This window comes from Mustela putorius, unplaced genomic scaffold, assembly GCF_011764305.1.
Source record: "Mustela putorius furo isolate JIRA1106 unplaced genomic scaffold, ASM1176430v1.1 tig00000868_pilon_pilon_pilon, whole genome shotgun sequence".
In the NCBI taxonomy this organism is placed as follows: Eukaryota; Metazoa; Chordata; class Mammalia; order Carnivora; family Mustelidae; genus Mustela; species Mustela putorius.
Genome location: NW_025421502.1, coordinates 6,829,100 through 6,855,087, shown reverse-complemented (window position 1 = coordinate 6,855,087; position 25,988 = coordinate 6,829,100). Strand labels below are relative to the sequence as shown.

Below are 25,988 nucleotides of genomic sequence, written 5' to 3'. Positions count from 1 at the left end.
CTATGAGGTAGAAGTCAGAGTAGAGGTTACCCTTGGAGAAGAGGAAAGAATGGGCGTAGGTAGAGAAGTCATTTGGAGTGCTGATGATACTGTGTCTTATCTAGGTGTGTTCAGTCTGTGAAAATTTATAAAATTATATATGTATTGTATGTGCAAAGATTAAAAATTCTGCTTCAAGCAAATCTTAGAAAATCCAAAAGAATCTTCATACAAATTACTAGTAATAGAATTTATCAAGATGGCTGAAAGTAAAATTAATATACAAGCAACTCCGTTCCTATATATCAACAACAAAAAAATAGAATACAGACTTAAAAACATACCTTTCACAACAGAATCAGAAAATGTCAACTTTAATTAACCTAGAAATTAATCTAACAAAAGGCATGCAAATCTCTCCAGAAAAATTATAAAACTTTATTAAGGGATATTAAAGAGGACTTAAATAGGGTGCCTGGTTGGCACAGTGAGTTAAGCATCCAGCCCATGGATTCAGCTCAGGTCGTGATAGTTTCAGCTCAGGCTGTAACCTCAGGGCCATCCTGTTCGGCTCTGTGCTCAGGGCAGAGTCTGCTTAGGACTTTCGCTTCCTTTCTCTCTGTCCCATCCCCCCACCCCCTCTCTCTCTCAAAAAAAAAAAATTTTAAAAAAAGAGGACTTATACGTTGAGAGATGCTACATTCATATTTATGAAAACTTCATATCACAAAAATGTTAATTCTCTTCTAATTGACCCAGGTTCAACGCAAATGCAAGCAAAACTCAGAGTAGCAGACTCTAAAATGTATCTGGGAGAGAGAAAAGGTCAGGATTTTTCGTTCCAAAAAAGAAGGAAAAGTAGTGCATATTTGTACTTCTAGTACTTAGGATCTACTAAAGAATTTAGAGAGTGTGGAACTAATTAAGGCAACATGACCAGTGGAATAGAGTGAAGAGCCAGAAACAGACCCACACAGATAGGGAACATTGCCGTACAACACAGCTAAGATATCAGACTGGTGGGGAAAGGGGGTATTCGGTAAGTGGAGTTGGAAAAAAAATAAGATTATACATACTAAAAAGAAAGAAAATTGTATCCCTACCTCACTCTATACACAAAAATTAACTCTAAATGAGTCAATAACAAGACTTTAAATCACTAGAAAATATAGGTGATTATCTTAGACTGTTGAGTAGAAAAGCATTTTTGAAACAAGATGCAAAACGCATAAACTCAGCAAAGATACATTTGACCACATTGAAATTAGTACCTTTTATGAAAAATCTCTCAAATACATGAATTTTAAACCTCAAAGTTTCCCAGACTGAGCCAGGAAAAAAAGTGTGATAGGTTCATCTTATTTCAATCTCACAAAGGTTTATAGAATAATTAGTTAGAGTACACAGAAGTCAATGAATGGGGAACTGAGAGCCAGAAAGATTAATAAAAACAGAGGAGTTTCTTGGAAACGTTTAATAAGATGCCCACATCTCTGATAAGACAGATCAAAAAAAATGCAAGACAAAGGGACTACCAGAAGGACAAAACATGAAGGATGGAAAGTAGAAAGTAACTCATGATTACATCAGGGGAGAAGCAGCTATTTGAGAGTCAGCAAAGGGGAGGCTATAACCAGAGCCTTCCATGGTGACAAAGATGTGAGGGATGACGTAAGTAACAGGACTCACCAACCAAGACAGATCTCTAATAGGAAGAGGGCGTCTGTCCCCAGTTGCTTGCCTGCTTTCTCACCTCAACAGTCAGGCTGGGAAGCGGGGAAGGGAACTTTAGGGGCTACTAGGAGGCTCTAGACTCAAATCCCCTCTTCAGGGACAATGCAGGAGGCTCACAGCAGCTTCCCTCACTAGAGGCTGCTCTCAGCTTCAAGAAACTGCCTCACCCACGGACCAAAGGCATCCAGGCTCAGGACTGACTGATGCGGAAGTATAAAGACCTGGCTCCCTACTGGCTCCCATAGTGGATTTGGGACCACTATGAAGAGCCATCCTCATTCCAGAGCTCTTGATAGGAACAGCTGAGGCCTCAGTGGTGGATCCCCTGCTCCTACTTCGTCACTTCCTTAGGCGTCGGATATTTTTTAAGGGCATTCCCCAATACACCAGCGAGCTGCTCTCTCTCAGTCTGTTATCAGGGAGCGTAAGATAAGGATTTAAAGGCCCTTTTTAGCATTTTTTCCTTAGGACCCGTCAAAGTGCTCTTTAGTTTTTTGGAGGTCATGAACCTCTTAGGCAATATAGTGAAAACTAAGGACTCTTGTCTTTTAAAAAAAATACACCTAGGCACTTAATGTAGACTTTCACATGGCACAGGCCCAGCTCAAACTTTATTACCTATGAGAAGCTCTGTACATAACCATAAAATTAGCCACCATTTATTGAGCACCTGCTTTGGACAAGACCTGTGCTAAGTGCTTCAGTTTTATTCCGCCTTTGATCACGGCATGACTCATTTAAAGACTTGCTCAAGGGGCGCCTGGGTGGCTCAGTGGGTTAAACCTCTGCCCTCAGCTTAGGTCACGATCTCAGGGTCCTGGGATCAGCCGAATCCGGCTCTCAGCTCTGGGCAGAGCGTGCTTCCTCCTCTCTCTGTCTGCCTCTCTGTCTACTTGTGACCTCTGTTTGTCAAATAAATAAATAAAATCTTAGAAGAAAAAAGACTTGCTCAAAATAACACAGCTAAGGGGCACCTGCTTTCGGCTCAGGTCATGATCCCAGGGTCATGGGATCGAGCCCCATATCCGGCTCTCTGCTCAGCGGGGAGCCTGCTTCCTCCTCTCTCTCTGCCTGCCTCGCTACCTACTTGTGATCTCTGCCTGTCAAATAAATAAATAAAATATTTTAAAAAAAATAACACAGCTAATAATTAGCAGATACTAGATTTAAATCCAATTTGTTAACCTTGTGCTTTGGATGAATGACAAGAAAAAAGAAGGGAAATTCAGAGTAACTTTACTCTCTTTACTCTCTTACAAAGGTCACCTAGTAACAAGTGTCAGAACTGGGATCTAAATCCTCGACTAACTACAAAGCCAGTGCTCTTTGGGTTCAACGCGTCGTGCGTCCCTCAGAATGAAAAAAGTTGACTTTGTCCCACCTCTGCCCTTTGCAGGTCCCTTTGTTATTTGCATTTGTTTCTCCAGCGATTCCCAGAAGAGCTTTGTGTGGCGCTGTTGCTGAGGGCTAACGTGCAGACCCCCAGGGCAAGGGCAGCTCGCCAGTTGCCGTACAACATGGCAGCTCTATGCATCTCCCGCTGACTGAGGGGCGCTGGGAGGCATCCGTACACCAAGGCGGCGCTGTTTCTGACGTAACTTCCTATCCCGCGCAGTCAGAGTTAACCTTTAAACTTGCATGCGCTTCCGTTTTCCTCTTCCGGGGACGGCTTCCGTAGGTATGGTTGGCTTTTACGTCTCAGTACCCCTACTCCTTACAATCGGCTGCCATCGGGGTAGTTGGGGGAGCCAGGATCTCTCAGGCTTAGCTCTTTGAACTGGCGTGGGGTTAAAGGTTCAGGAGGAAGGCTGGTGGTGAGCGGGGCCCCGGCTTTTTAGCTTCAGACAGCCATCCATCCGGACCTCCCTTCCCGAGCCAGGAGTACCTGGAGAGCTCACAACTCGGGCCTTGGCCGGCTTAGAAGTCGCGTTTGGAGACCTACGAGTTGTCACCCGGCAGGTTGAGACTGCGGCATCGCAGAACATTTTATATCTTACGCACACATTTTATCATTGGGCCTGCATATATGTTTAGGCTTTGGGATGGCGGACGACCAGTATGTCCGGGTCGTTATTTCAAAATGTTTTCATTTCCAAGGCCAGTACCAAGGGAGATTAAAAAAAAAAAAAAATGTTAAGGGGAGTATTCTGTCTTGGTTTTAGAGCTGTAAACGGAATGGTGGCTGTTTGGATCTCCCGCATTGGCCTTTGGTGTCAACCTTCTGTTTTGGTGTGATGTTAGGAGCTTATACCAACAAATGAAGGTTGTTTTCTTTTACATCGCATGTGATGTAGTCATTGCGAAGTTTGGGGTTAAAAAATGAGGATTCAAGTCTTGTTTACGTTTTCCTGTTACTTTGAGTGGTTAACTGAAAAACGGTTCCTGTGTGTACTTGCATATCCGATTTGCTAAGTGACCTCATTCAGTATTATTTTCTGTTGGTAAATGAGGGGAGAAAAAAAAGATGCTGTAATTCAAAGACACTTGGATACCAAAATAAGTATTAGTTGGCGCTTGGCTTGTCCCACATGCTACTTGGGGCTGAGTCACTGAGCCCTGAGCATCTTTTATAGGACAGGCACTCCAGTAGGTTGAGCAGGTTCGCTTCTGTTATTTAATCTTAGTGACAGCCATGTGAACTCAGTAAAAATCTTGTTTTAGAGAAAAGGAGCCTGGGTAGCCCCTTGTGCAGTATTCCAGTGGATGGCATAAGTGAGGGTATAACTTAAATGTTCCTTTAAAAACTGTTGTAAATTTTCCTGTTAGTAACACTTTTCTGGACACCATGCCAAACCGAATCAGATTTACTGAGAAATAAGTCTGGCAGATTTTAATCAAGTGCCATCATTGGTGACTGTCAGGAAAACAAACATGGGCCTCCTAGCATTCTTACCAATCACTTTTAAATATAAGTAGTTTTAAAGTACGGAGTTCTTTTCATAAGGTACTTTAAGGATTACTGTATATGAGAATATGTATATGGAATGTATGAATTTGGTGATGCCGTTTTGTTGTGAGGTTTGAATTATTTCCACAATTCAGTTTTATTCCATTCTTAATTCAGGCATTCAGAATGGTCCAGCGTTTGACCTACCGTCGTAGGCTGTCCTACAATACAGCCTCTAATAAAACTAGGCTGTAAGTATTTCTGAAATTCAAAATACATATTGTTGTTTACTCTGCAGAATGCTGAGCTTTTCCCTATCTTCTCGCTTCCTAGGTCCCGAACCCCAGGTAATAGAATCGTTTACCTTTATACCAAGAAGGTTGGGAAAGCACCGAAATCTGCATGTGGCGTGTGCCCAGGCCGACTTCGAGGAGTAAGTGATCCTTCTGTTATGAATAACAAGAGCTAGTGAGCATTAATACCTTGGTAAGAGAATGAGTGAAGGAGAGGTTGCCACTGGGAAGGTTGAGAAGTGCTAATTATCCATGATCCAAGTCTGTCAAGAGCATAGACTTTTAAAGCCTAAATGACAGATGCAGTGAAATGCCTTTCAGATAAATGAGTATACCATTTCCTGTTCTGACCTAGCCTGCCCACATGTCAAATCCAGGACAGTTTCTGTTAAACCATCAAAATAATCTCAGCGTTGACTTTGCAGGTTCGTGCTGTGAGGCCTAAAGTGCTTATGAGGTTGTCTAAAACGAAAAAACATGTCAGCAGGGCGTACGGTGGTTCCATGTGTGCCAAGTGTGTTCGTGACAGGTAAATATAACTCTTAAATCCAGTGGACTTTCTAAAACTTGTGTGCGCATGTGTCTGGTTCCATTGCATGCTAATCATAGAAGACTAGTGAACTTACACAAAAGTTGCGTATTTTGGAATCCTTCCTAGACTAGGGATAATTGGTGCTCTACGGACTAATAAATAATGCTGGTTCAAACTAATTCACTTGAGATTTCGGGACATTCTTGGGCTAGATGTAGAAATTAAATTGACCTTGGTTTTGTTGGGGACGCAGATAAGAAACTAGTAAGTTGTAGGTTACTCAGGTAGATGGAGAGTGGAAGGTCTTAAAATTGTAGGAACAAAATAAATAGATGTGGGGCACCTGGGTGGCTCAGTGGGTTAAAGCCTTTGGTTCCGGTCATGATCTCAGGGTCCTGAGGTCGAGCCCCACATCCAGCTCTCTGCTCAGCAGGGAACCTGCCTGCTTCTCTCTCTCTCTCTCTGCCTGCCTCTCTGCCTACTTCTGTTCTCTTGTCTGTCAAATCTTTTTAAATATTTAAAGTAAATCTTTTAAAAAAACAAAATAACTAGATGTTCTGGTGTGGCTGGAGCAGTGTTGTGGGAGGTAATAGATGAAAGGTACAAGTCACAGATCAGGAAGGCCCTTACAAGACAGATTTTTAGCTTGATCCTTAAACATGGAGGGATTGATGGGTTTCAAGCAGGGCCTTTGGTGGGCCAGAATCTAAACCTACAGCAGAATGAATAGTAACCATGTTCTTTCAACAAAAGGTGAGTGCTTGGAACAGTTCAGTTCCTCTTCTTCATGAAGGTTGAGGCACTGGCACCTGCATTAAGACCTAAAGGCTGGGTGGAGTGGGTTATAGGAGATGAGAGTGTTCCAGGTAGAGGACAGGACTTGGGTACGTGAAAGAATTGGTAGTGGCCTAGGTAGGAGTGGAAACGGTGGAGTCTGTGATGGTAACATTTACTGGGTGTTTTGATGATAAACATTGTCACAAGTCCATCTGGGACAGGTTTCTGTTTTACTTCTTGTGAAGAAACCAAGGCTTGTTTAAATTCACGTAGCCGCTAAGGGACGGCACTGGGATTCATTCTAGTTTTTATTGAGGCCCTTGCTTTTAAACTAACTGATTTTATAAACATGAATTGCCTCCAAAGACTAAGTGGAAGAATTTGTGAGGTAAGTTGGTCTTCACAAGTTAAGGAGCTGGTTCATTAAGGTGGGTTGCCTCCAATTTATTCAGTTCTATAAAATGGTTAAAGTGAGTTTCTAAACCAAACTTGGCAAGTTCACTCTGCCTTTCAGGAGTTAATTTGTAGGGGGATGGTAAGGCATGTTATAGTAATACAAATAGAAAATCAATGTAACTTGCATGAAATACAGGAAAGCTGAACTATGAAGTTTTGAAGAGGTAATTACCTTCAAGTTGGTGGGACTCTGGGAATGGCATTGGAATGATAGGTAAATGTTGCCCAAGAAGTTGAAAGGGCATTGTAGGCAAGGAATGTAAAGGAATGAGAAATGAGATTGGAAAGGTATATTGGAGATGAGAGGGTCATGAGTTAGTTTTAAGGTAAAAGGGTTTAGCTTTTTACCAGTGTTTGGTTCCCAGATTTTGCTAAACATAATCATGGGCACATTATTAAAAATAGGATTTACAGGCCCTAGCTCTTAAGAGATTTGGGAGTAGGTCTACTGGTAGTCTGTAGGTTAGTGTTAGCTAGGACTCTGAGAGGAGTGTGGTCTTTGAATAAGTTTTTAGGGAATGAGTCCAAAATCCCAGGACTATCAGGCAGGGTTATTAGATAAACAGGGGTACCAATAAAAAAGCGTAGGTGGGACAGGTTTTTTTGGGAATTTAATTTCTCTCTGGAGGTAACTTTGCTTTTAACAAATGGTAGTGAGAACCAGCTGTTTGTCAGGTCCTATGCACTGTAATAAAAGTCATTAATAAAAAGTACTTTCTCTCTAAATGGAGATTCAGAGTACAGAAATTGCATCTCTTTCCCAAGTTTCATCTCATAAAGTCTTGTGAAATGGGTATGAACTTACTGCTGTACCTTAAGACAGAGAAGGTAACTTGCCCAAGATCACATAGCTAGTAAGTCGCAGAGGTGGCCTCATTCAAGCTGTAGAATCTTCACACTTGAGATATTGCCTGTTGCTAATATCTTTTAACCCACCATTTTGATTCTGCACACATAATTCCTTCATGACTCAGAAGAAGAGGGCAGGTGCAATCAGCATAGAATTGAGGGATTATCCTGCTTTAAATGCCAGCGCAGGAATACCTTCAGCCAAACGGCCTGCCCATCTAATTGCAGCTCCTGCAATTTAGTTTAGTCTGTACTTGTAGGTTTTGTTTACTTATAAGTGTTAATTTAATATTTTTCTTTCTAGGATCAAGCGTGCTTTCCTTATCGAGGAGCAGAAAATCGTTGTGAAAGTATTGAAGGCACAAGCACAGAGTCAGAAAGCTAAATAAAAAAATGAAGCAGTTTTGAGTAATAAAAAAATCAAAAGGCTTGATCTGTTATTGCTGTTTTAATTTGTTAGTATACCCATTTCTATGGTGTTTGGGGATTTCATTATTTTTAGGTGATTGCTTTTTCTGAAACAGAGGAAGTGGAGGTTAGTGATAGGTAGAATTTTTTGATGGCAGCTCTGGAAGACTTGGACGGTTTGAGAAAAGTGGCCCTTAAAAAAATCTGGATGTTTCTTTTAATTCCTCTGAATAATTGCCATAGAGTTTCCTTCAGCACCAGTGTTGACAGGACAGAATAACAGTGTTCAATAAGTTCTTTGGAATGGAATCTTACACCATCTTATTTAAACCTTCCATTTCTTTAGGTCAGTTCAAAATGGTCTATATTGGAGAGTTTGGAACTTCATATTCAGCAAATAATGAGCTCTTAAATACAAAACTTGTCATGGATCTAATGAAATTCAAACTGGTTGATGTTGAATTTATAATCATTTCAGAAATTAAAGTAACAGACCTTGGTTATATTTATTCTTGAAAGCTGTGTGATACTTCTAACAACTCTTAATAATATAAAAGTGTGTAAAGAGTGAGAGTAGCTCATTCTTACAGTGCTGAGACAGTACCAAGCATTTTCTAATGTTCTAATCTCAGGGGAGCATAGAGAGCAGAGGCAGGCTGTTTGCACAAGCAAAGAAATCTAGTCCCCAAAAGAGCTTTCTATATATTTTGACCTTTCCTCAGTCTAGGTGTTCTGTTACTAGTATGATGTAACTTAGATGTCTCAGGCAGAGGAGTGTTTCCTCTTAAAAATGACCGTCCTTTTGAAGAGGAAAGGTGTCCTGGAACTAGTAAGTGGCTAAGCTGACACAGGAACTCCAGCAGTAAAGAATTTCTAATCCTAGCTTTGCCATGTGTGACGCTTCAAAATACTTCACGTCTTCTTTGATAACCCCGTGACACCTATGTTATCCCCAGTTTGCAAATAAGGAAACGGAGGCACGCAGGTTATATAATAGTACCCAGAGCCATTTGTTTTTAAGATTTTTGCAAATGATATACTTAGTGGTTGAAATCAAATGACTGTCACTCCCCACAAAGACAAATGATAGCTGAGGCCCCTATTGTCAGCCTAGTCTTAATTGAGATCCACCAGGTAATAGTTACCTTCTGTAATGTTTAATTATGATATAAAATAAGATTTCTAATGGGGTTATAAGGAAAATGTGGAATTCTGAGGTAGATGACTTAGGCCAACCCATACTACAGGGACAAGTTTGGTGACTTGGTGTGTGTGTTATAAGAATGTGAAAGTGCGTATGTTTAAAATAACATTAAACAATGTCTCAACATTTTAATTCAGTTATTTGCTTACGTTGTAAACTAATCTAGCTTGTAATTGTTGAATACTGGCTATAGAGGGGACAGCCTCTGTTTGCCAGCCCAGCACCCATATGCTTCCCTCTACTGCTCAGGGTGCGGTGCGTAGGACAGCTTGGCTGAACACAGACTACCTGGTGAGTTAGACTAAGGTTCAGCAAGATGAGTAGGTTAAGAAGTTTTGAGAAAAGCATTAAAGTTACATACTTTCCAAAGAATGTATTTGTTAAGTGGTTTAACCTTTTTTAAATTTGCAACATTCTCAGTTCCGTAAAATGTCTTTGCAGACAATTTGAAAAGTATGGAAAAAAACAAATGAAAAAAATCCCCTTTTATTTCAGTATATAGGTTATTTAACCATTCGATGTTTCCCCATTTTGTTTTCTAGGCATAGATTTTAAATCAAAATTGGAGGGATCTATATAAATTTTCAACCCACTTTATGGAAAAATATTTCAGTGGCTGCATCTGCCATCAAATCTACATGCCACAATTGACTCCCTTTCGAACATTTAGGTGATTTCCAGTTTTTCTTTTTTAATACTCGTGAGCATTCTTACATATTTGATCATTTCATTTATAGTGATTGTTTTTAAATTGATAAGCTGGCACTGAAGTATGGTACATATATGAAGCTTTAGTTCCTAGGGTTGCAATAGTGCTTCCTAAGTGTCTTGGTCTGCCTCAGGCTGCTGTAACTAATTACCACAGTCTGAGGGACTTAAAATACAAACATTTCTCCTAGTGCTAGACTGATAGGGCTAAACTCAGAGTGCTGGCTGATTCAGTTCTTAGTGAGGGCCCTCTTACTAGTTAGCAGAGAGCTATCTCCTTGTATCCACATGATGGAAAAAGAGAAGCAAGCCCTCTTGTGTCTCTTACAAGGGTGCTGATGCCATTATGAGGGCTTCACCCTCAAGATTAATTACCTCCCAAAGGCCCCCCCTGCTACTTACACCATCACACTAGGGAGTAGGGTTTCCACTTAGGAATTTTGAGGGGGACACAGACTTGCCAATTCCATAACATTAATAGTTATGAGATGTTCCTGATCGGTGACCCATTTCTTCACCTGTGTTAGTTGAGCCACTGAAGTTCTTGACCACAGGCCATCCTTCTTCAGCTGCCCTTTGCTTATGCCTCTCCTCACCTCTTCCCCCCGCACTGTGCAGTCCAGCTTCCTCCTCCCACCCCTGCACTCAAAGCAGTGCCAAATTCGACCTGTAGTGTGTAGATCAGGAAGGACGTAGATGGGTGTGAATATAGTACCAACTCTGCCCAAGTAACCAAAATGAATTCTGCACTGTTCTGCGTTTTGATTTTGTAAAAAGCGAAACAAAGCTTTTATTGAATCCAGTTCTGTGTGTGTGACTTAAGTATTGTTGACGTTTCCTAAAAAGACATGCGAATGTAGTCAGTGGTTTCTTTTTAAAGTCTAGTATAATTTCTCCTTCCATTGAATTGCTTATAAATTCTGTTAGAAGGATGGGGGAGGTAGTCTTCTACCCTTAAAAGCAGAAAATCTCCATATGTTTAAGTAAGTAAATTAAGTTTATTTTCAGCAATGTAATAACATACTTAAAATTTTTACCCTAATGATTTGGAGCTTGGGTTCCCAGAATTTTGATAGTCAGGACTACGTGCAGCTTTAAATATAAACTATTTCTCATCACACCAATAAAAATCACATACAATTCTTAGGGAGTAAGATTGTGAAGCAGGGTGGAATATTAAGGTTTTTCTCTGAGGTGGATTACTTAGCAAGTTTATAATTATTAGCTATTACCAACAGAGCCAGTGGTGTGTGGAGCCAGCTCATTCCGGCTGTGAGAACCAATTGCATGCATTCCCAGCTCTGTGTTTGTTGATGTCTGGTCGGTACCTTGAAATTATCATGGCAGGAGTATTTACATATGGGAAATCACCAAATGCTACAAAAAATACTTTCTCTCCTTGGGAGCTGCATGTTAAATATTACCGGGGAGCCTGGGTGGCCTCAGTCGGTTAAGCGACTACCTTTGGCTCAGGTCATGATCTCAGGGTCCTGGGTTTGAGCCCCATTTTGGGCTCTCTGCTCAGTGGGGAGCCTGCTTCTCCCTCTCCCTCTGCCTGCCGTTCTGCTTGCTTGTGTACGCACACTGTCTGTCTGTCTCTTTCTCTGTCAAATAAAATCGTAAAAAAATATATTACCAGCAAGCCACTGGCCGTTTCTCAAATACGATTTTGCTTGGGGCACCTGGGTGGCAGAGCTGGTTGAGCATTGGATTCCTGGTTTCAGCTCAGGTTGTGATCTTGGAGTCTTGAGATCAAACCTAGCCAGGCTCCGTGCCCTTAAATCACATCTTAAATATGTTATTACTGTTGGTTTCAGGAGCTCTACATATATCTCGTACATATATGATTTACACCTTAAAATTGTAATAAATGTCTATTAATGCTTTGATTCTGTGAATATTCTGGGATCTGATTTTTTTATTTTATTTATTTATTTTTTTAAGATTTTATTTGACAGAGAGCAAAAGAAGAAACACAGGCAGGGGAAGAGGGAGAAGGAGGCTTCCCGCTGAGCAGGGAGCCTGATGTGGGGCTTGAACCCAGGACCCTGGGATCATGACCTGAGCTGAAGGCAGACAGTTAACAACTGAGCCACCCAGGTGCCCCCTTGGTTTTATAAAATAGAAAAACAAAGCGTTTATTGAATCTGGGTGTGTGAATGTAGAGGAAAATAATTTTAAAACCTTGCAAATGTGCAAGGTTCATCTCTTTAAACAATGAGAACTATATGTGATAAACACTGTATTCTAAACCAGGAGTAGAAAAGTTAAGACGGTCTTCATGAATTTTCTTTCTAAAGGATAAGACCCACAATAATTCTGGATCAAAAGATGTTTTCAGGTTTCCAAAATACTAGCTGTTTAGTAATTTTGAGTAAATCTTAAATGTTTCTGGTTAATTCGAAGGATTATATAAATATTTTGCCACTACATTTATAGTCCTTACAGTTTGCTGTAGTTTTCATTTGTTCACTCAGCAAATATTTATTAGAAACGACTGTGTTCCAGAAATTGTGCTCTTGGGTAAATAGTAATACAGAAGTCAACAAAGCAGGCTCTTTCCTGCTGTCATGGCACAGAGGGGAGACCATGTTAAATGAGGAAATAAATACATTTTTTTAAGGATTTCATTTATTTATTTGACAGACATCACACGTAGGCAGAAAGGCAGGCAGAGAGAGATGGGGAAGCAGGCTCCCTGCTGAGCAGAGAGCCTGATGTAGGGCTCGATCCCAGGACCCTGAGATCATGACCTGAGCCGAAGACAGAGGCTTAACCCACTAAGCCACCCAGGTGCCCCAATAAATACATTTTTAATTGCATACTTTGGGATAAGAATCAAGAGTAACTACAGTGTTGTGGAACAGGGCAAGAAGGACCCCTCACAGGGTGGTAAAGTAGGCTTTTCTGAGGAAGTGAGGTTTCATATTGTGGCAAGGACAAGTGGATTTTAGTTGGGTGACAAGTAGGGAGAACATTCCAAGCATAAGAACCAACATGTGCAAATGCCTTAAGAAAGAGATTGTATTAAAAAAAAAGAAGAAGAAGAAAAATGGGGGTGCTTGGGTGGCTCAGTCAGTTGGGCATCTGCCTTCAGCTCAAGTCATGATCCCAGAGTCCCAGGATCAAGACCCGCACCAGGCTCCCTGCTCTGCAGAGAGTCTGCTTCTCTTATTCATGCCGGTCATGCGCACGCGCTCTCTCTCTCTCTCTCTCTCAAATAAATAAATAAAATCTTTTTAAAAAATAAAAGCAATTCATGCAACCGAATTCACTCAACATTTGTAGCTGAATGAATCTGATATGTATGAACAAACTTAATCACTAAGAGGGAACATCCCTGGTACTATATAGCTTTTAGTCCACCTCTGTGGGCCCAGAGCCAAAAGATGTGTGCCTCCTTTCCTTCCTAAGGGAGATCAATGGAAAAAAAAAGCTTTCCTAAACTGTTTGGTTAGGAGAAAAGACACTCTCTTCTGCATTAGAGGATATTTAAATTATGCAGTCCCCTAGATAATTTAGGCATCAACCTACTATTAAGGACAAAAAGGATCAAAATTATTGACTGAATTCCCCTAATACTCATTCAACCTCTGTATTCCTTGGCCTGTGCAAATAGCCCGAGGGCTTCACTTGCTAACTGGCCTGGTTCTCTCTCTCTTTCTCTCTCTTGGGTTGGGAGTAGGCTTACAGCTTGACGTTCCTAAAGATCCAGTGGCATTAAAGAAAATTCAAATGTTTACAGCATCTTAATATAAGTCATACAAAGACTTTGTTAGCTATATGGTCTGTGATGAAACTATTCAACTCTGCTGATAGTGCAGAAGTGGCCCCAGACAGTACCCGAGGGGATGCTCACGGCTGTGCTCCAGTAGAGCTTTATTCACAAAAACTGCTGTGGGGCAGATTGAGCCCACAGGTTGTAGTTTGTGGACCCTCCCCGCTCTAGATGACGCCTGCTTCTAGCACAGCTGCCATCTGCTTGCAACTGCGTGAGAAACCTCAAGCGAGACCAGCAGAAAACTGCCTTGTTGAGTCTAATTAACCCAAAGGATGATGCGAAAAAACAAAATGATTGTTTTACCCCATTAAATTTTGGGGTTAGTCTTTACATAGCTGTATACCACTAAAAGAGCGGTACAGTGCAATGGTCTTTAAATATGATTTTGCTTGGGGCACCTGGGTGGCAGAGCTGTTTTTGAGCATTGGAGTCCTAGTTTCAGCTCAGGTTGTGATCTCGGAGTTCTGAGATCAAACCTAGGCAGGCTCTGTGCCCTGCATGGAGTCTACTTGGGATTCTCTCTCCCTCTCCTTCTCTCCTTCCTGCCTGTGTGCTTTCTCATGCTGTCTTTCTCTAATATAAATAATATTAAAAAAAAAAAAAAGTAAGATTTTGTTTGCATATCCCGTAAAAATCTTGGAAAAACTTTGTAGACATTTTCCCATTTTTAGATGGCTTCCCCCTGCCAGAACTTTTCATTTTAAACTGAAATCATTGCAAAGGATATAATTTCCAGCACAGTAAAGATGTGAATAATTTGAAAAAAAAATCACCTTTTAAATAGATCAAATTGAAGCTACATAGAAACCTTAAAAAAAAAAAAAAGACAGGCATAGATTCTTCTAACAGTTGGATATTTATAAAATATTCTTTATTTTTCTTCTTGTTTCCTATCCATCCCATTTCCTCCATGGGATTTTAAACTTTTTATGTTGGAAGTCTGTTCCTGTTTGGTGATTTCCACAATTCTGTCCTATTCTAAGAAAGAAAAGCAAAAGAGAGAGGTATGGAGTCTTGCCACCCATTTGGCCTCTGGGTAAAATAAGGCAGGACCGCCCTTTCAAATGTGTTTTTGCTTCACTTTCATGGGATTCTCTCTCAGGAATTCCCTGTTCTTTGACAATTTAAGGGAGATGACTGAAGGGAGGATGGTAAATGAAAACTGTCATTCCTCAGCATTCTGCATTTCATCTGAGGTCAGGTTATCCCAGTGTGGCCCAGGATACCCCGACTCCAATGTCCAACATCTCCCTCATGAGTGAGATAGGGGAAGACACAAAGTCCTGCGCTGATTTTTTATTTTTTGAACATCAAGCAAGCAAGCATTCTTTGTAACTTGTTTACTATTTACAAGGCAGCGTTCTGGGCAAGGATAAACAAAATAGACAAAAATCCCTGCCTTCATGGAAATTACATTCTAACGAGGGGAGACAATGAATGAATGAACCGATGAGGGAGCGAGTGAATATGTGGAATATTGGTATGACTAATCTACAGAGAGAGGTAAAGCAGGGGAAAGGGACAGAATGCAAGGGGGAAGCAGGGCCTTATGATGCAAACAGTGATGTGAGGGGAGGCTGCCCTGAGAAGGCTGAGAACAAGATATCTGAGAAAAAGAGCATTCCAAGTAGAGGACAGTCTGGGGGCCAGAGGGTGCCATGTGGCCGGAGTGTGGAGGGAGAAAGCAGGAGAGATGAGGGCAGGAAGTTCTCAGTGTGCCAGATTGTATCTGTTCTTGTAGCTTACTATTCCGACCACTACAGCTCTCAGAGCTGGGCAAGAGGGGCCTCTGCTCTGGCTTCCCCCTGCCAGTATCCCTCTTCTCCAATAAGCAAAGAATTTAGGGAACTAGTAGGGTACGCTGAGTTCTCCTCTCTGGCCTGTCTCTCAGGGAGAACAGTGCCCCTGAGGTGCTCCCCAGAAGCCCACGGGCATTTGCAGGGCCTGTGTCAGGAGCTTGGATGTGTATGAGCTGAGCCGTCCACACAGCTACACATGTGGCCCATCGAGGTAGGTAGGGCCAGAGGTCTAGAAAAAAGGCAGCTGGGCAGGGAACAGGCTACCTGTTCACACTTAGACAGAGAGCCCATGAAAGTCCTAGGATCATAATGTTGGGCCTGGCCTTTAAGACCTTTGGAAGGTATGTTTGTCAAAGGAGAGACTAGAACTTACCTTGTCAAATCATTTGTTGGCTCAATTTATACTTTCCTAGTGTTTAGGCATGATATCTGATGGGATAGTACACATTTGTTTGTAGTCCTGCAACAAATCCTGCAAAATGTGTGGTCCGCTCTGGCTCTTCAGCTCTTGAGTAGATGGGAAGCCTTAGGAGTTTGTTTGAAGAAGACTGTGCTGGTCCCAATATTTAAAATTGTCCATTTATTGCTCCCAAATTTTACAGGCCTCCAGTCAATGCACGATGGAACACCACCCTTTCTTTGGTAAAATGGGAGACAAATGATTGTACAAGAGGGGATGAGAGGGAGAATTGATGGTGACACCTATCTGGGAGGGATCAGTTTTAAGAGTACGTGTGGAAAGCAATAGTCTAGAAATTGTTTTCCTTAAAACTGGTGAAACCCAGGGCACCTGGGTGTCTCAGTGGGTTAAAGCCTCTGCCTTCGGCTCAGGTCATGATCCCAGGGTCCTGGGATTGAGTCCCGCATCGGGCTCTCTGCTCAGCAGGGAGCCTGCTTCCTCCTCTCTCTGCCTGCCTCTCTGCCTATTTGTGATCTCTATCTGTCAAATAAATAAATAAAATCTTAAAAAACAAAACAAAACCAAAAAACTGGTGAAACCCCGTTCCCCTTGGGATGCTTTTGAGTAACTCTGGAGATTAAATGAGTGAAGTACCACAGTTGAAGATGGCTGAGATTATAGAAAGAGGACAATAGTAGAAGCAAAGAGGCCTCCACTGTGGCACTGGTTCTGTGACTAGCGACGTCTATTATGGTGCCAAGTCACTTCCTGTTCTGGAAGACTAGATTAGGAATCTCCAAAATCTCCCATTCATGGACATATGAATTCATTCCATCGCCTTGGTAATGAATTGGACATCTGTGCTTCAGGCACTGGATGGACTTTTGAGGGTGAACATGGTATCACCAGTGCCCTCCAAGACCTTACAGTCCAGCTTAGTTCAGGTGCTCGTGGCTCTTGGTAGATTCGTTTAAGTCAATGGTTCAAGCTCAGATGGCAGCTATGAGACATGTTGGAAATGTACTGGGGCACTGATGCTATGCATTCTGTCATGTATGGACAGTCCTGCTCAACAAATTGTCCTGAGTCCTATGTGAACTTCCAAGACCCAATCAGATTTTTATGTAGATGGGAAACCTATTTATTACTATCTAAGCTTTGGTCAACTCCACTTAAATATAAACAAAAAAGTACTTTTGCATGGTTTTAGTAAATACTGAATTTTCCAGGAGTGTGCTGTGTAATACCAAGGGAGACTATGTTTTTCTTCTGAGCAATATCAGGAGAAATTCAACACTTTGAAATAGCAAATCATAAAATTTGGGTCTTCTGCAAGGTAATCCAAGATCCCCAGTTTTTAGGAGAAAAAAAAACTATAAATGTATGGATGAATGTGTTGATTTTCATTTTTTCTTAAATTGTTGGTGCTGGATATTGTCTGCACAAAATCTGATTAACAGAAAGTTAATTTGTGGTATAATGTGTATATCTGTCATACCCTAAAAAGAACACCATGATTTCTAAGTGCTTTGCTTTCTGAACAATTTAGAGAATTACTACTACAGGCAGTTGGGAGTTACCACAGGGTTTTTAAGTACATGAGTGTTTCGAATATTTTGATGGCATTCACATCAGTTCATTCAACAGTGCACATTCAATGTGCATTCAACATGCACATTCATTAACTGTGCACTGGGTGTATACTGGGCCCTATGCTGGTACTGCCCCTGGGGAGACTTTCTGGAGTATACGAAGTCTCCGATCTCTCTTCTTAGCCCCCTCTTTCCATACACACAGGCATGTGGCTTGGTATAGTGGACAAAGCATGGTCTCTACTACTTAGTTATATTACTTTAAGAAATTACTTAAATGCTCTGAGTATCTTTGTTATGAACCTGAAACCTGAATAAAGGAATACCTATCTTCCAAGCTTGTTAAAAAGATCGGGTATGCCTGGTACCTAGCAGCTACTTAATCAGTCTTAGTTCCGGGTCCCTTTCCATCTCTCCTCAAAACCCAACCTCAGAACACATCTGCCATCATCCATAGTGTGAACATGAGTCGGTGTGTTCCTTTAGGTTTATTTACATTTTAGCTTTAGAATTCCTGGTGCTGGGCTGAAAGACGACTTCTGTCAAAGGAATTTCGAGCAGGTGAAGCTGGTGATTCAATCTGCTGGGGTCAGTCTGTTAGATATAAATACAAAGCCTGCAAGTGATGCCAAGGACATGGTCCACTGTGAAGAGCACACCGGGAACACCAGCTCTTTACAACTAGATGTCAGGAAATGAGGTTTGTCATATGAAATGTCCCTTTCGTTTTAAAAAGGTGATCATTAGGGGCACCTGGGTGGCTCCGTCATTAAGCATCTGCCTTCGGGTCCATTCATGATACCGGGGTCCTGGGACGGAGCCCTGTGTCGTGCTCCCTGCTCCGCAGGAAGCCTGCTTCTCCATCTCCCACTCCTCCTGCTTGTGCTCCCTCTCTCACTGTCTCTCTGTCAAAAAAAAAAAAAAATCTTTAAAATAAACAAATAACAGCATTATGATATGGACAAAGGTTCTCACATCGAAGAATCTGATGGTCAGATTCCTAAGACTTTCTCAGTCAGAATCTCTGAACGTTCAGCCAACAACCTGCATTTTCACAAGATCTCCTCACCGATTCTCACAGAGATGGATCTTGAACTGCCTTGTCACAAGATAGGGCAGAAAGTATATACGATTTGGTGTTAGACAAATAAGGGTTTAAATTGTAGGTTCCCCTCTTGGTCACCAGTTAGATGACTTTGAGCAAGTGTCTTGGCCTCTCTAAATCTCGTCACCACACCTACAAATGATAATATAACTGGAGCTGTTTTGAGTGTTCAATTAAATATCCTGTGTTATCCACACCCTGGAACGCATGATCCTTTCCTGCTTCTAGCATGGAACAGCCTTCTTACGTATTTATGGAGAAACCAGCAAAACGCATTCAAGGTGGTCATGACGAAGTCTTCTCCTCTGAATGATTAAAAACAAGTGATAATGTTGGAAATATACCAAAAAGTCAACTGATAACTCATCCTTCTCTATTGTGTCTTATCCAAGTGATTTTTTTTCTCTTTGTAAGGAATTACACACACACACACACACACACACACACACACATACAGCCTACAAATCCCAAGCTGCATTTGATTAGTTCTGGGCAGAAGCACGTTAGGGCATCTGAAAACCACAACTGAAGACATCTATTCTGATGGGCCTAATGCCCTGGGTATTTCCTTTCAACCGGACTTGGGGGGAAAGTACTTTGATATAATGTACATATGGAAATATTTTACAACATTCTTAAAAAGTTAGATATTGTATTCAGTGTATATATAAAACATACTTTTCTCTTCAATGTGTGCAACTATGGATGAATCAATGTCTCAAGGAGTCCCTTGTTATTTCTAAGATAGAAGTGTTATGTGTTGTTTTGTTTCGTTCAATCGACTTCAGTGAGTATGAAAGGGCTGGACTGACAGCCCTGGAGACTGAGGTCTTTTCTCTGGGCTCCTGGCAGACAGCAGGGGTGGCTGCGGTTCACGCGTACTGCACATACATACCTTACCTCTGGGAAGACCATTTCTGGAGGTGAGAAGACGCTTTGATTTCTCATTCATTCTGAAGGATGGCCATGGGGATGGCAGTGATGCGGTTGGCCCTTTACAAGGGCCTTTGCTTCTGAGGCCACTGCTGCATTTCCCAAGTGCAACAAAAATTCCAGTCTGAGTTTTGGTTCAAGAAAAGACTGAAAAATTTTTTTTTTAAGATTTTATTTATTTATTTGAGAGAAAGAGTAGGAGGGAGAGGGAGAGAGAATCTGAAGAAGACTCTGAACTAAGCACAAAACCCTCACGTGGAGCTCAAACCCACCACCTCAAGATCATGATCTGAGCCAAAAACAAGAGTCCGACGCGTAACTGACTGAGCCACCTGGGGGCCCCGGAAGTCTGTTGTTTTCAATTCTATTCCTAATCTTGGGGTGAAACATTCCTTGCAAAGTAGTCTTCATCATAAGAATCTATTAACAGCAGTTACTTTTAGGAAGAAGAAATAGGGAAGTGGAAACCTGGAAAACCTGAAGATGGCATTCAATTTTCATATTTTTATCCTCTCTACCTTCTGAATTTTGTAACTCTGAACATATAATCTTTTTTTTTTTTTTTTTTTTTTTTTTTTTAAAGCAGGGACCGGGGCACCTGGATGGCTCAGTGGGTTAAAGCCTCTGCCTTCGGCTCCAGTCATGGTCCCAGGGTCCTGGAATGGAGCCCCACGTTGGGCTCTCTGCTCAGCAGGGAGCCTGCTTCCCCGCCTGTATCTCTGCCTCTCTGCCTACTTGTGATCTCTGTTAAATAAATAAATAAAATCTTTTATAAAAATAAAAAACAAACAAACAACAAACAAAAAAACGAGGACCATCTGTCTGACGGTGTTTCAGTCCACTTTTGCTACTTATTTTTTTTTATAAATTTTTGCATTGAAAAATGAAATCTACAAGGTTTACTTTAAAAAGCTTAACTGGATATAATCCCTTTTTTTCCCCTTAAGATTTAATAACTCAAACTTGCCAAATACACATTTCTTTTTTTGCTTCTATAAGTCTATATGATATGCAAGGCAACTAGATGTAAAAGAAAATATCCTGGGTTTGATATTTTATTCATCTGAAAGTGTTGCTTTCACAAGATTTTTCTTTCATCATTAAAAGAGTAAACCATTTGCATTTTAAAGATATGCTTGACTGCTGTGGGAAGCAGCCTTTTCCATTTTGTGTAATGTTTCCTTGAGTTTATTTGATCACAACATTGAAGCAAGTTTTTTTTTTTTTTAATGAGTTTGCCTTTTTATTATGCTTGCAAATATGGTTTGTAAATCTCAAATTATTGAAAATACATTTTAGCAAGTACTGTGATTCCTGTAAAAGAGAACTCCTGCCCTGCTGTGGCCACAGAAAGAAATTACATGTGAGCAGCTGTCAGAAAATCATAGTATTATTTTGCTGAATTGCCAGAGCTTTACAGGAAAGGTAAAAAGTGTCCAGATTTACAGTTATTCTTCTTTTAAAAATTTAATATAAAAAGATATGTCATATATATTACAGAAGATTACATATATATTACATGGAAAGATATAATTTAAAATATATGTGTATAATCTTAAATATATATATGTAAATAATTTTTTAAAAAATCTGAACCCCTAATGCTACATACTACTGCATTCTTCCAAGTGGCTGAATGTATTTGCTGCTTCTTTTTCTTTTAAAGGTTTTATTTGTTTATTTTAGGGGGGTGGAGCAGGGAGGAGCAGAGGGAGAGGGATGGAGTCTGACACGGGGCTGGATTCCGACACGGGGCTGGATCCCATGACCCTGAGATCATAAACTGAGCCAAAACCAAGAGTCCAGCGCTCCACTGACGGAGCCACCCAGGTGCCTCTGAAAGTATTTACTCCTGTCCCCAAGCCAACCCTCACTCCAAGTGACCTAAGAATAGAAACCATCCTTTGGCACAAAGCTTTAATATATGTAAAGGTGTGGGCTTTGCAGGCCAGAGATCTCCCGATTTCTGACTATGTTAACTTGAGCATTTTGCCCAATCTCTATGAGCTTCAGTTTCCTCATCTAAAAAATGGAGTCAACAACACCTATTGGATGATTTAAATAAGATACCCTAATACACCTCCTGTGTTTTGTACACAGTAAGTATTGGTGGCTTTGTGCTTCTAATCTTCTGTTCTTCCTCTCTAGAAGATGGCTCAAATCTTTTCCAAAGTCAACGTTACCTCTGGTGGGCTCCATGCACACACTTGCACCATGGCCCTGACTCCGCTCCACTCCTTAACACCCTCCCCTCTTTCCACCACCTTCTGTCCCGCTCTCTTCACAATTTTCTTCCCTTATCTTATACAAACATGTCCAAGTCCCACCATCCTTAGAAAGCCTTCTCAGCTACCACCTTGGTTCTCCTCTCTTTCATACCCAGCTGTGTTTGGAGAGATAAATCCTATATTCCTTCACTACTCTTATTTTTTTTTTTTTAAATTCCCAGTCACTTTTATGAGTGAATTAACTCACCAAACAATTAACTCACCAAAAATTAACTCACCCTCATGTGAGTCCTCATGTCCTCATTGACCATGATGCTATGTCTTAGGACTGTGCCTTGTCATGGAGTCAGATCGGCTCTCAAATCCTAGTATCACGTGCTTATGATCCTGGCCAATGATCACCAATGACTAATTGTCAAACTCAGTGGCTTCTGTTCAATTTCACTCCATCTGACTTGCTGGAAACTCCTCCCGAACCTTCTCTGCTACTGCTCTCCCACAGCTCTTCTTTCCTTCGATCTAGCTGTATCTATTGTGTAGTATCCTCTTAATCATGAAGGTGATTCCCTAGGCATTGTCCTCAGCTTTCCTCCCTCTCTCTTTCAATTTAGTCTCTGAACCTCCTGTAATTGAGCTGCATTTGGTGGGTATGTGTGAGCATTTTTCTGGGAAGAAAGTGCATAACTCTTATCAGCTCTGCAAGGAGATCTTTTGCAGGATAATTCTTCTAAACAAAACCCCTGCCTACCCTGTCTCATGTTTAGGCATGTTCATCAACTAATAAGACCTCTACTATCACCCAGATTCTGCTGACTCCTGGATCTCTAAACATGGCCTCTTTCTTCACCCCCCAATGTCCCCTCCTGGAGAGTCCTTCTAGAACAATAATTCTTATCAGACAGATGGCAGGACCTTGGCCTCTAGCTCCATGGGAGGCACTGAGTGAGTTGAGGGTGATGTGGTCATGCACATAAAATCAGAGTTTCTGGGAGGAAGCAGCTCCACCCTGGCTCTTGCTATCCACGGAAGCTCTGCTCAACATTGGCCATTTCCCCAGTCTCCTCCTCCAGCTCCAGGAGAAGCCTTCTTCTTCAGTCCAGGTCTTGGACTCAACTGCAGAGATGCGTGGGACCATTATCACTCAGCTCAGTTTCATCAGAGTCCTTTCTTTCCAGAGTGCCCAAGTCTCATATCCATTGGTTGATCAAATTCACCTGACTCTAAAGACCTTTTTATTGTCTTTCCATCACCACCAACCTCCCTGCTCTGTGTATTTCCACAGTCTACCCCATGCCCTCATCATCTCTCATCTGGTCTTTTACAATGAGGTCTTGAAAGGTCTCTCCACCTCATGCCTTTCTGCTGTCACCTCCATCTTCTAAACACACAACCGATTATCCCAATTTCAAAAATCCTTCAGTGCTATCAATCTGTCAATTTAGATAAAAATCAAAGTGCCTCCTGGCATTGAAAGACCCTCCACTCCCAGGCTTCATCCTTTCTTTTAGAGTCATATCTCCAGCCATTCTTCCATTTATCTTCTGTCATACACAACCACTCAACTTCCTTTGGACTTTTCCACCTCTCTTCAGATTGGTCATCGTGGCTGGAAAGCCTGATCTTTAAGGAATGGAGCTCCTCTTCCAGTGCTCAGCTCTAATAGGAGCTCTTCTGTGAGCCTGCAGTTTCCTACCTGCAAGAATGAGTAACCTCTGCTTCAGGACTCACTAAGCTATTGGTCCAAAACTCCAATAAGCATGCACTTCCCAGAAAGCCCTGCCATTGATTGCGTGTTTGTGTGTGTTTCTCCCTTGATCAGAATGACAGTTTCTTGAGGAAGAAAGCTGGCATTGGCTATCTTGTCCCTCCTCTACCCCCACCCCAGCGCTTAGGACAGAGCTTGTTCTCTGCTACATTCTCTATAAATGCTTGAGGAATGAAGGGAGAAGTTAATGGTGAATATGATCGTCACACCACCATTGTCTGCCTTTACTGGTCCCCATCTCTCTCAAGGAAAGGGAGGAACTTTATGAGATTAAGCAGATGCTTTCAGAATGCACCCATAATTCCACAAAACAAGTATTAAAATACAGAAAGGAGCTTTGAGATAGGAAAAAAAAAAGAAGATAGTAATGAACAAAAACAAACTAAATTTTGTTTAGTTTGTTAGTTTAGCTACTTACTACTACCTAGTTAGCAGTAAGGATGGCATTTTGATTGGCATACTGAGATTGGCTCAGTCTCTTAGAGCACCTTCGTGGGCACCTGGGTTGCTCAGTTGGTTAAGTGTCTAAGTCTTGGTTTCAGCTGAGGTCATGATCTCAGTGTCATGACATCGAGACCCATGTCAGGCACAGAGTCTGAGGTTCTCTCTCCTCCTCCCCCTGCCCCTCATGCTTGTGATTCTCCCCCACCCCCCGCCAAATAAATAAATCTTTAAAAAAAAGGAAGGGGGCTGCAATGTGAAGGGAACTGGGGCAGGAGATGGTTGAATCTGGACTAACAAGTGGTGGCAGAGATGGAAAAGAGGGAACAAACTTAAAAAACACTAAAGAAGTACAGTTGTTAGGATGATACACTGAAGCATGAAAAGAGATGGAAGAGCCAAGAGTTCATTCATTCATTGATTCATTCAACTAATATTCAAGGAGTCCTACTGTGTGCCAAGCACTGTAGGGGGGCAGGGAATTCTGTGGTGAAAATACTGTCCCTGACCTCAAGACACTGAGTTTCTGATACTATAAATGGCTGTCCACTGGTGCATGGTAATGAGCACCCAAATACTCTTACTTAGAATGGAAACTAGTTTGGGAACCATTATTATTCCTCCTTGACAGAATAGAACAGTGAACAATACCTGGGTAGAGAGACCGAAATGCTCATGAAAGATGTCTGCTGTGTTCCAACATAGTACTATTTTTATTTATTTTAAAGATTTAAAAAATCAATTAATTGACTGATTTGAGAGAGAAAGAGAGAGAATGGGGGGAGGTTAAGAGGGAGAGGGAGAGAAGCAGATTCCCCTGAGCACAGTCCAGGGAGCTAGATCTCATGACCTGAGCCAAAATCAAGAGTCTGACGCCCAACTGACAGAACCACCCAGGCCCCTGCCATAATACTATTTTTAAAACTTTATTTTAATTACAAAAGTAATAGACACTTATTGTAGAAAAATTAGAAAACACATGCAGTTCAAAGAAGGAAAAAAATCTGTAATCTCATCACATGGATATTAATCACCTTTATGTCCCTCAGACTTTTTCAATCTACACTGCCCAGAAAATACATACAAGAACAGAGGGGCCAATTTCTACGTACAATTTTGTGGACTGACTATTGTTACTTTAAACCGCTTGTGAATATCTTCCATTCCAGAAAATAAACTACTACAGTATCATTTTTCATGCCTGCATAAGTATTCTATTACTCACTTATTCATAATTCACTTAATTAATCTGCTAATTTCAATGCTTTGGGAGCAATTGATGATCAGGTGGAAATTTATTTCACTAGCTTAAAAAATAATGTCTCTTAAAAATAATAATATCTCTTGAGGCCCACACTAATTCAGAGCCTCACAGTGAAATACAGTTCCAGCTTAGTTAGACTCACACAATAGAAATCTACCCCAGTCTATCCCTTTTCAGCATGGTATCCACGTATACCTTTTTGAACTATATTTAACTTAATTTTCAAATAATGGCTGTAGCAACAATTTGCTTTCTCCTAACATAACACAACGATCCCTCATACAACTGTAACCTGCTCTCTCCAAAGAGAAAGCAAAGTCCTTTTGTTTATTTTTGGGTGAGAATCATCCCTCTTCTAGACAAGTCATCTTCCTTTTCCAATATCCAGTAAGTTAAATACTAAGAGGTCAGATATTACCAACAAATATTATACTCCATGTGGTGGGAGAATGGGAAACAGAAAGAAAAAATATTGGTTAGCGTACATACAAATATATTCATATCAAAACAAGGAAGAAATACTCATAACTCCTACAGTGCTTATTTCTACAACCACTCACATGGTTGCAGCTGGTATTTAAGTTTTTCACTGCCTATTTTGTACTCCTTTTGCCCTCAGCAAAAACTACAGCTGGTTTTAGTTCTTTGTCTGCCAGTGGACTACAACTTAATTCCTGAAAGGTCTGAGCCATTACCGGTCCTGCCTCTACTGAGCTGTTGTTTCCCATGGATTTTAATCATAGAGTATGGGGATGGTAAGAGGCACCTATGGGGATCTCCTGCATCCTAAACACATTCCCTCTTGCTGACATTTTGTAGTGGCAATCCAATTTTTCCATGAATGTCAGGCTCA

At 41.2% G+C, this 25,988-nt stretch overlaps 1 protein-coding gene across 1 annotated transcript; it reads left to right on the top strand.

The window, feature by feature from the left end:
• Positions 1-3,332: 3,332 nt before the first annotated feature.
• Positions 3,333-7,936, top strand: RPL34 (ribosomal protein L34). Its single transcript, XM_004748102.3, has 5 exons — positions 3,333-3,391; positions 4,778-4,851; positions 4,934-5,033; positions 5,319-5,422; positions 7,812-7,936. The coding sequence occupies exons 2-5, from the start codon at positions 4,787-4,789 to the stop codon at positions 7,894-7,896; spliced, it is 354 nt and encodes a 117-aa protein (XP_004748159.1). The 5' UTR covers positions 3,333-3,391; positions 4,778-4,786; the 3' UTR covers positions 7,897-7,936.
• The last annotated feature ends 18,052 nt before the right edge of the window (positions 7,937-25,988 follow it).

Coding starts and splice junctions, on each gene's coding strand:
- RPL34 (XM_004748102.3), top strand. CDS start 4,787: ATGGTCCAGCGTTTGACCTACCGTCGTAGGCTGTCCTACAATACAGCC. Junction 5,034..5,318: donor GCCCAGGCCGACTTCGAGGA/GTAAGTGATCCT, acceptor TTGACTTTGCAG/GTTCGTGCTGTGAGGCCTAA. Junction 5,423..7,811: donor GCCAAGTGTGTTCGTGACAG/GTAAATATAACT, acceptor TTTTCTTTCTAG/GATCAAGCGTGCTTTCCTTA.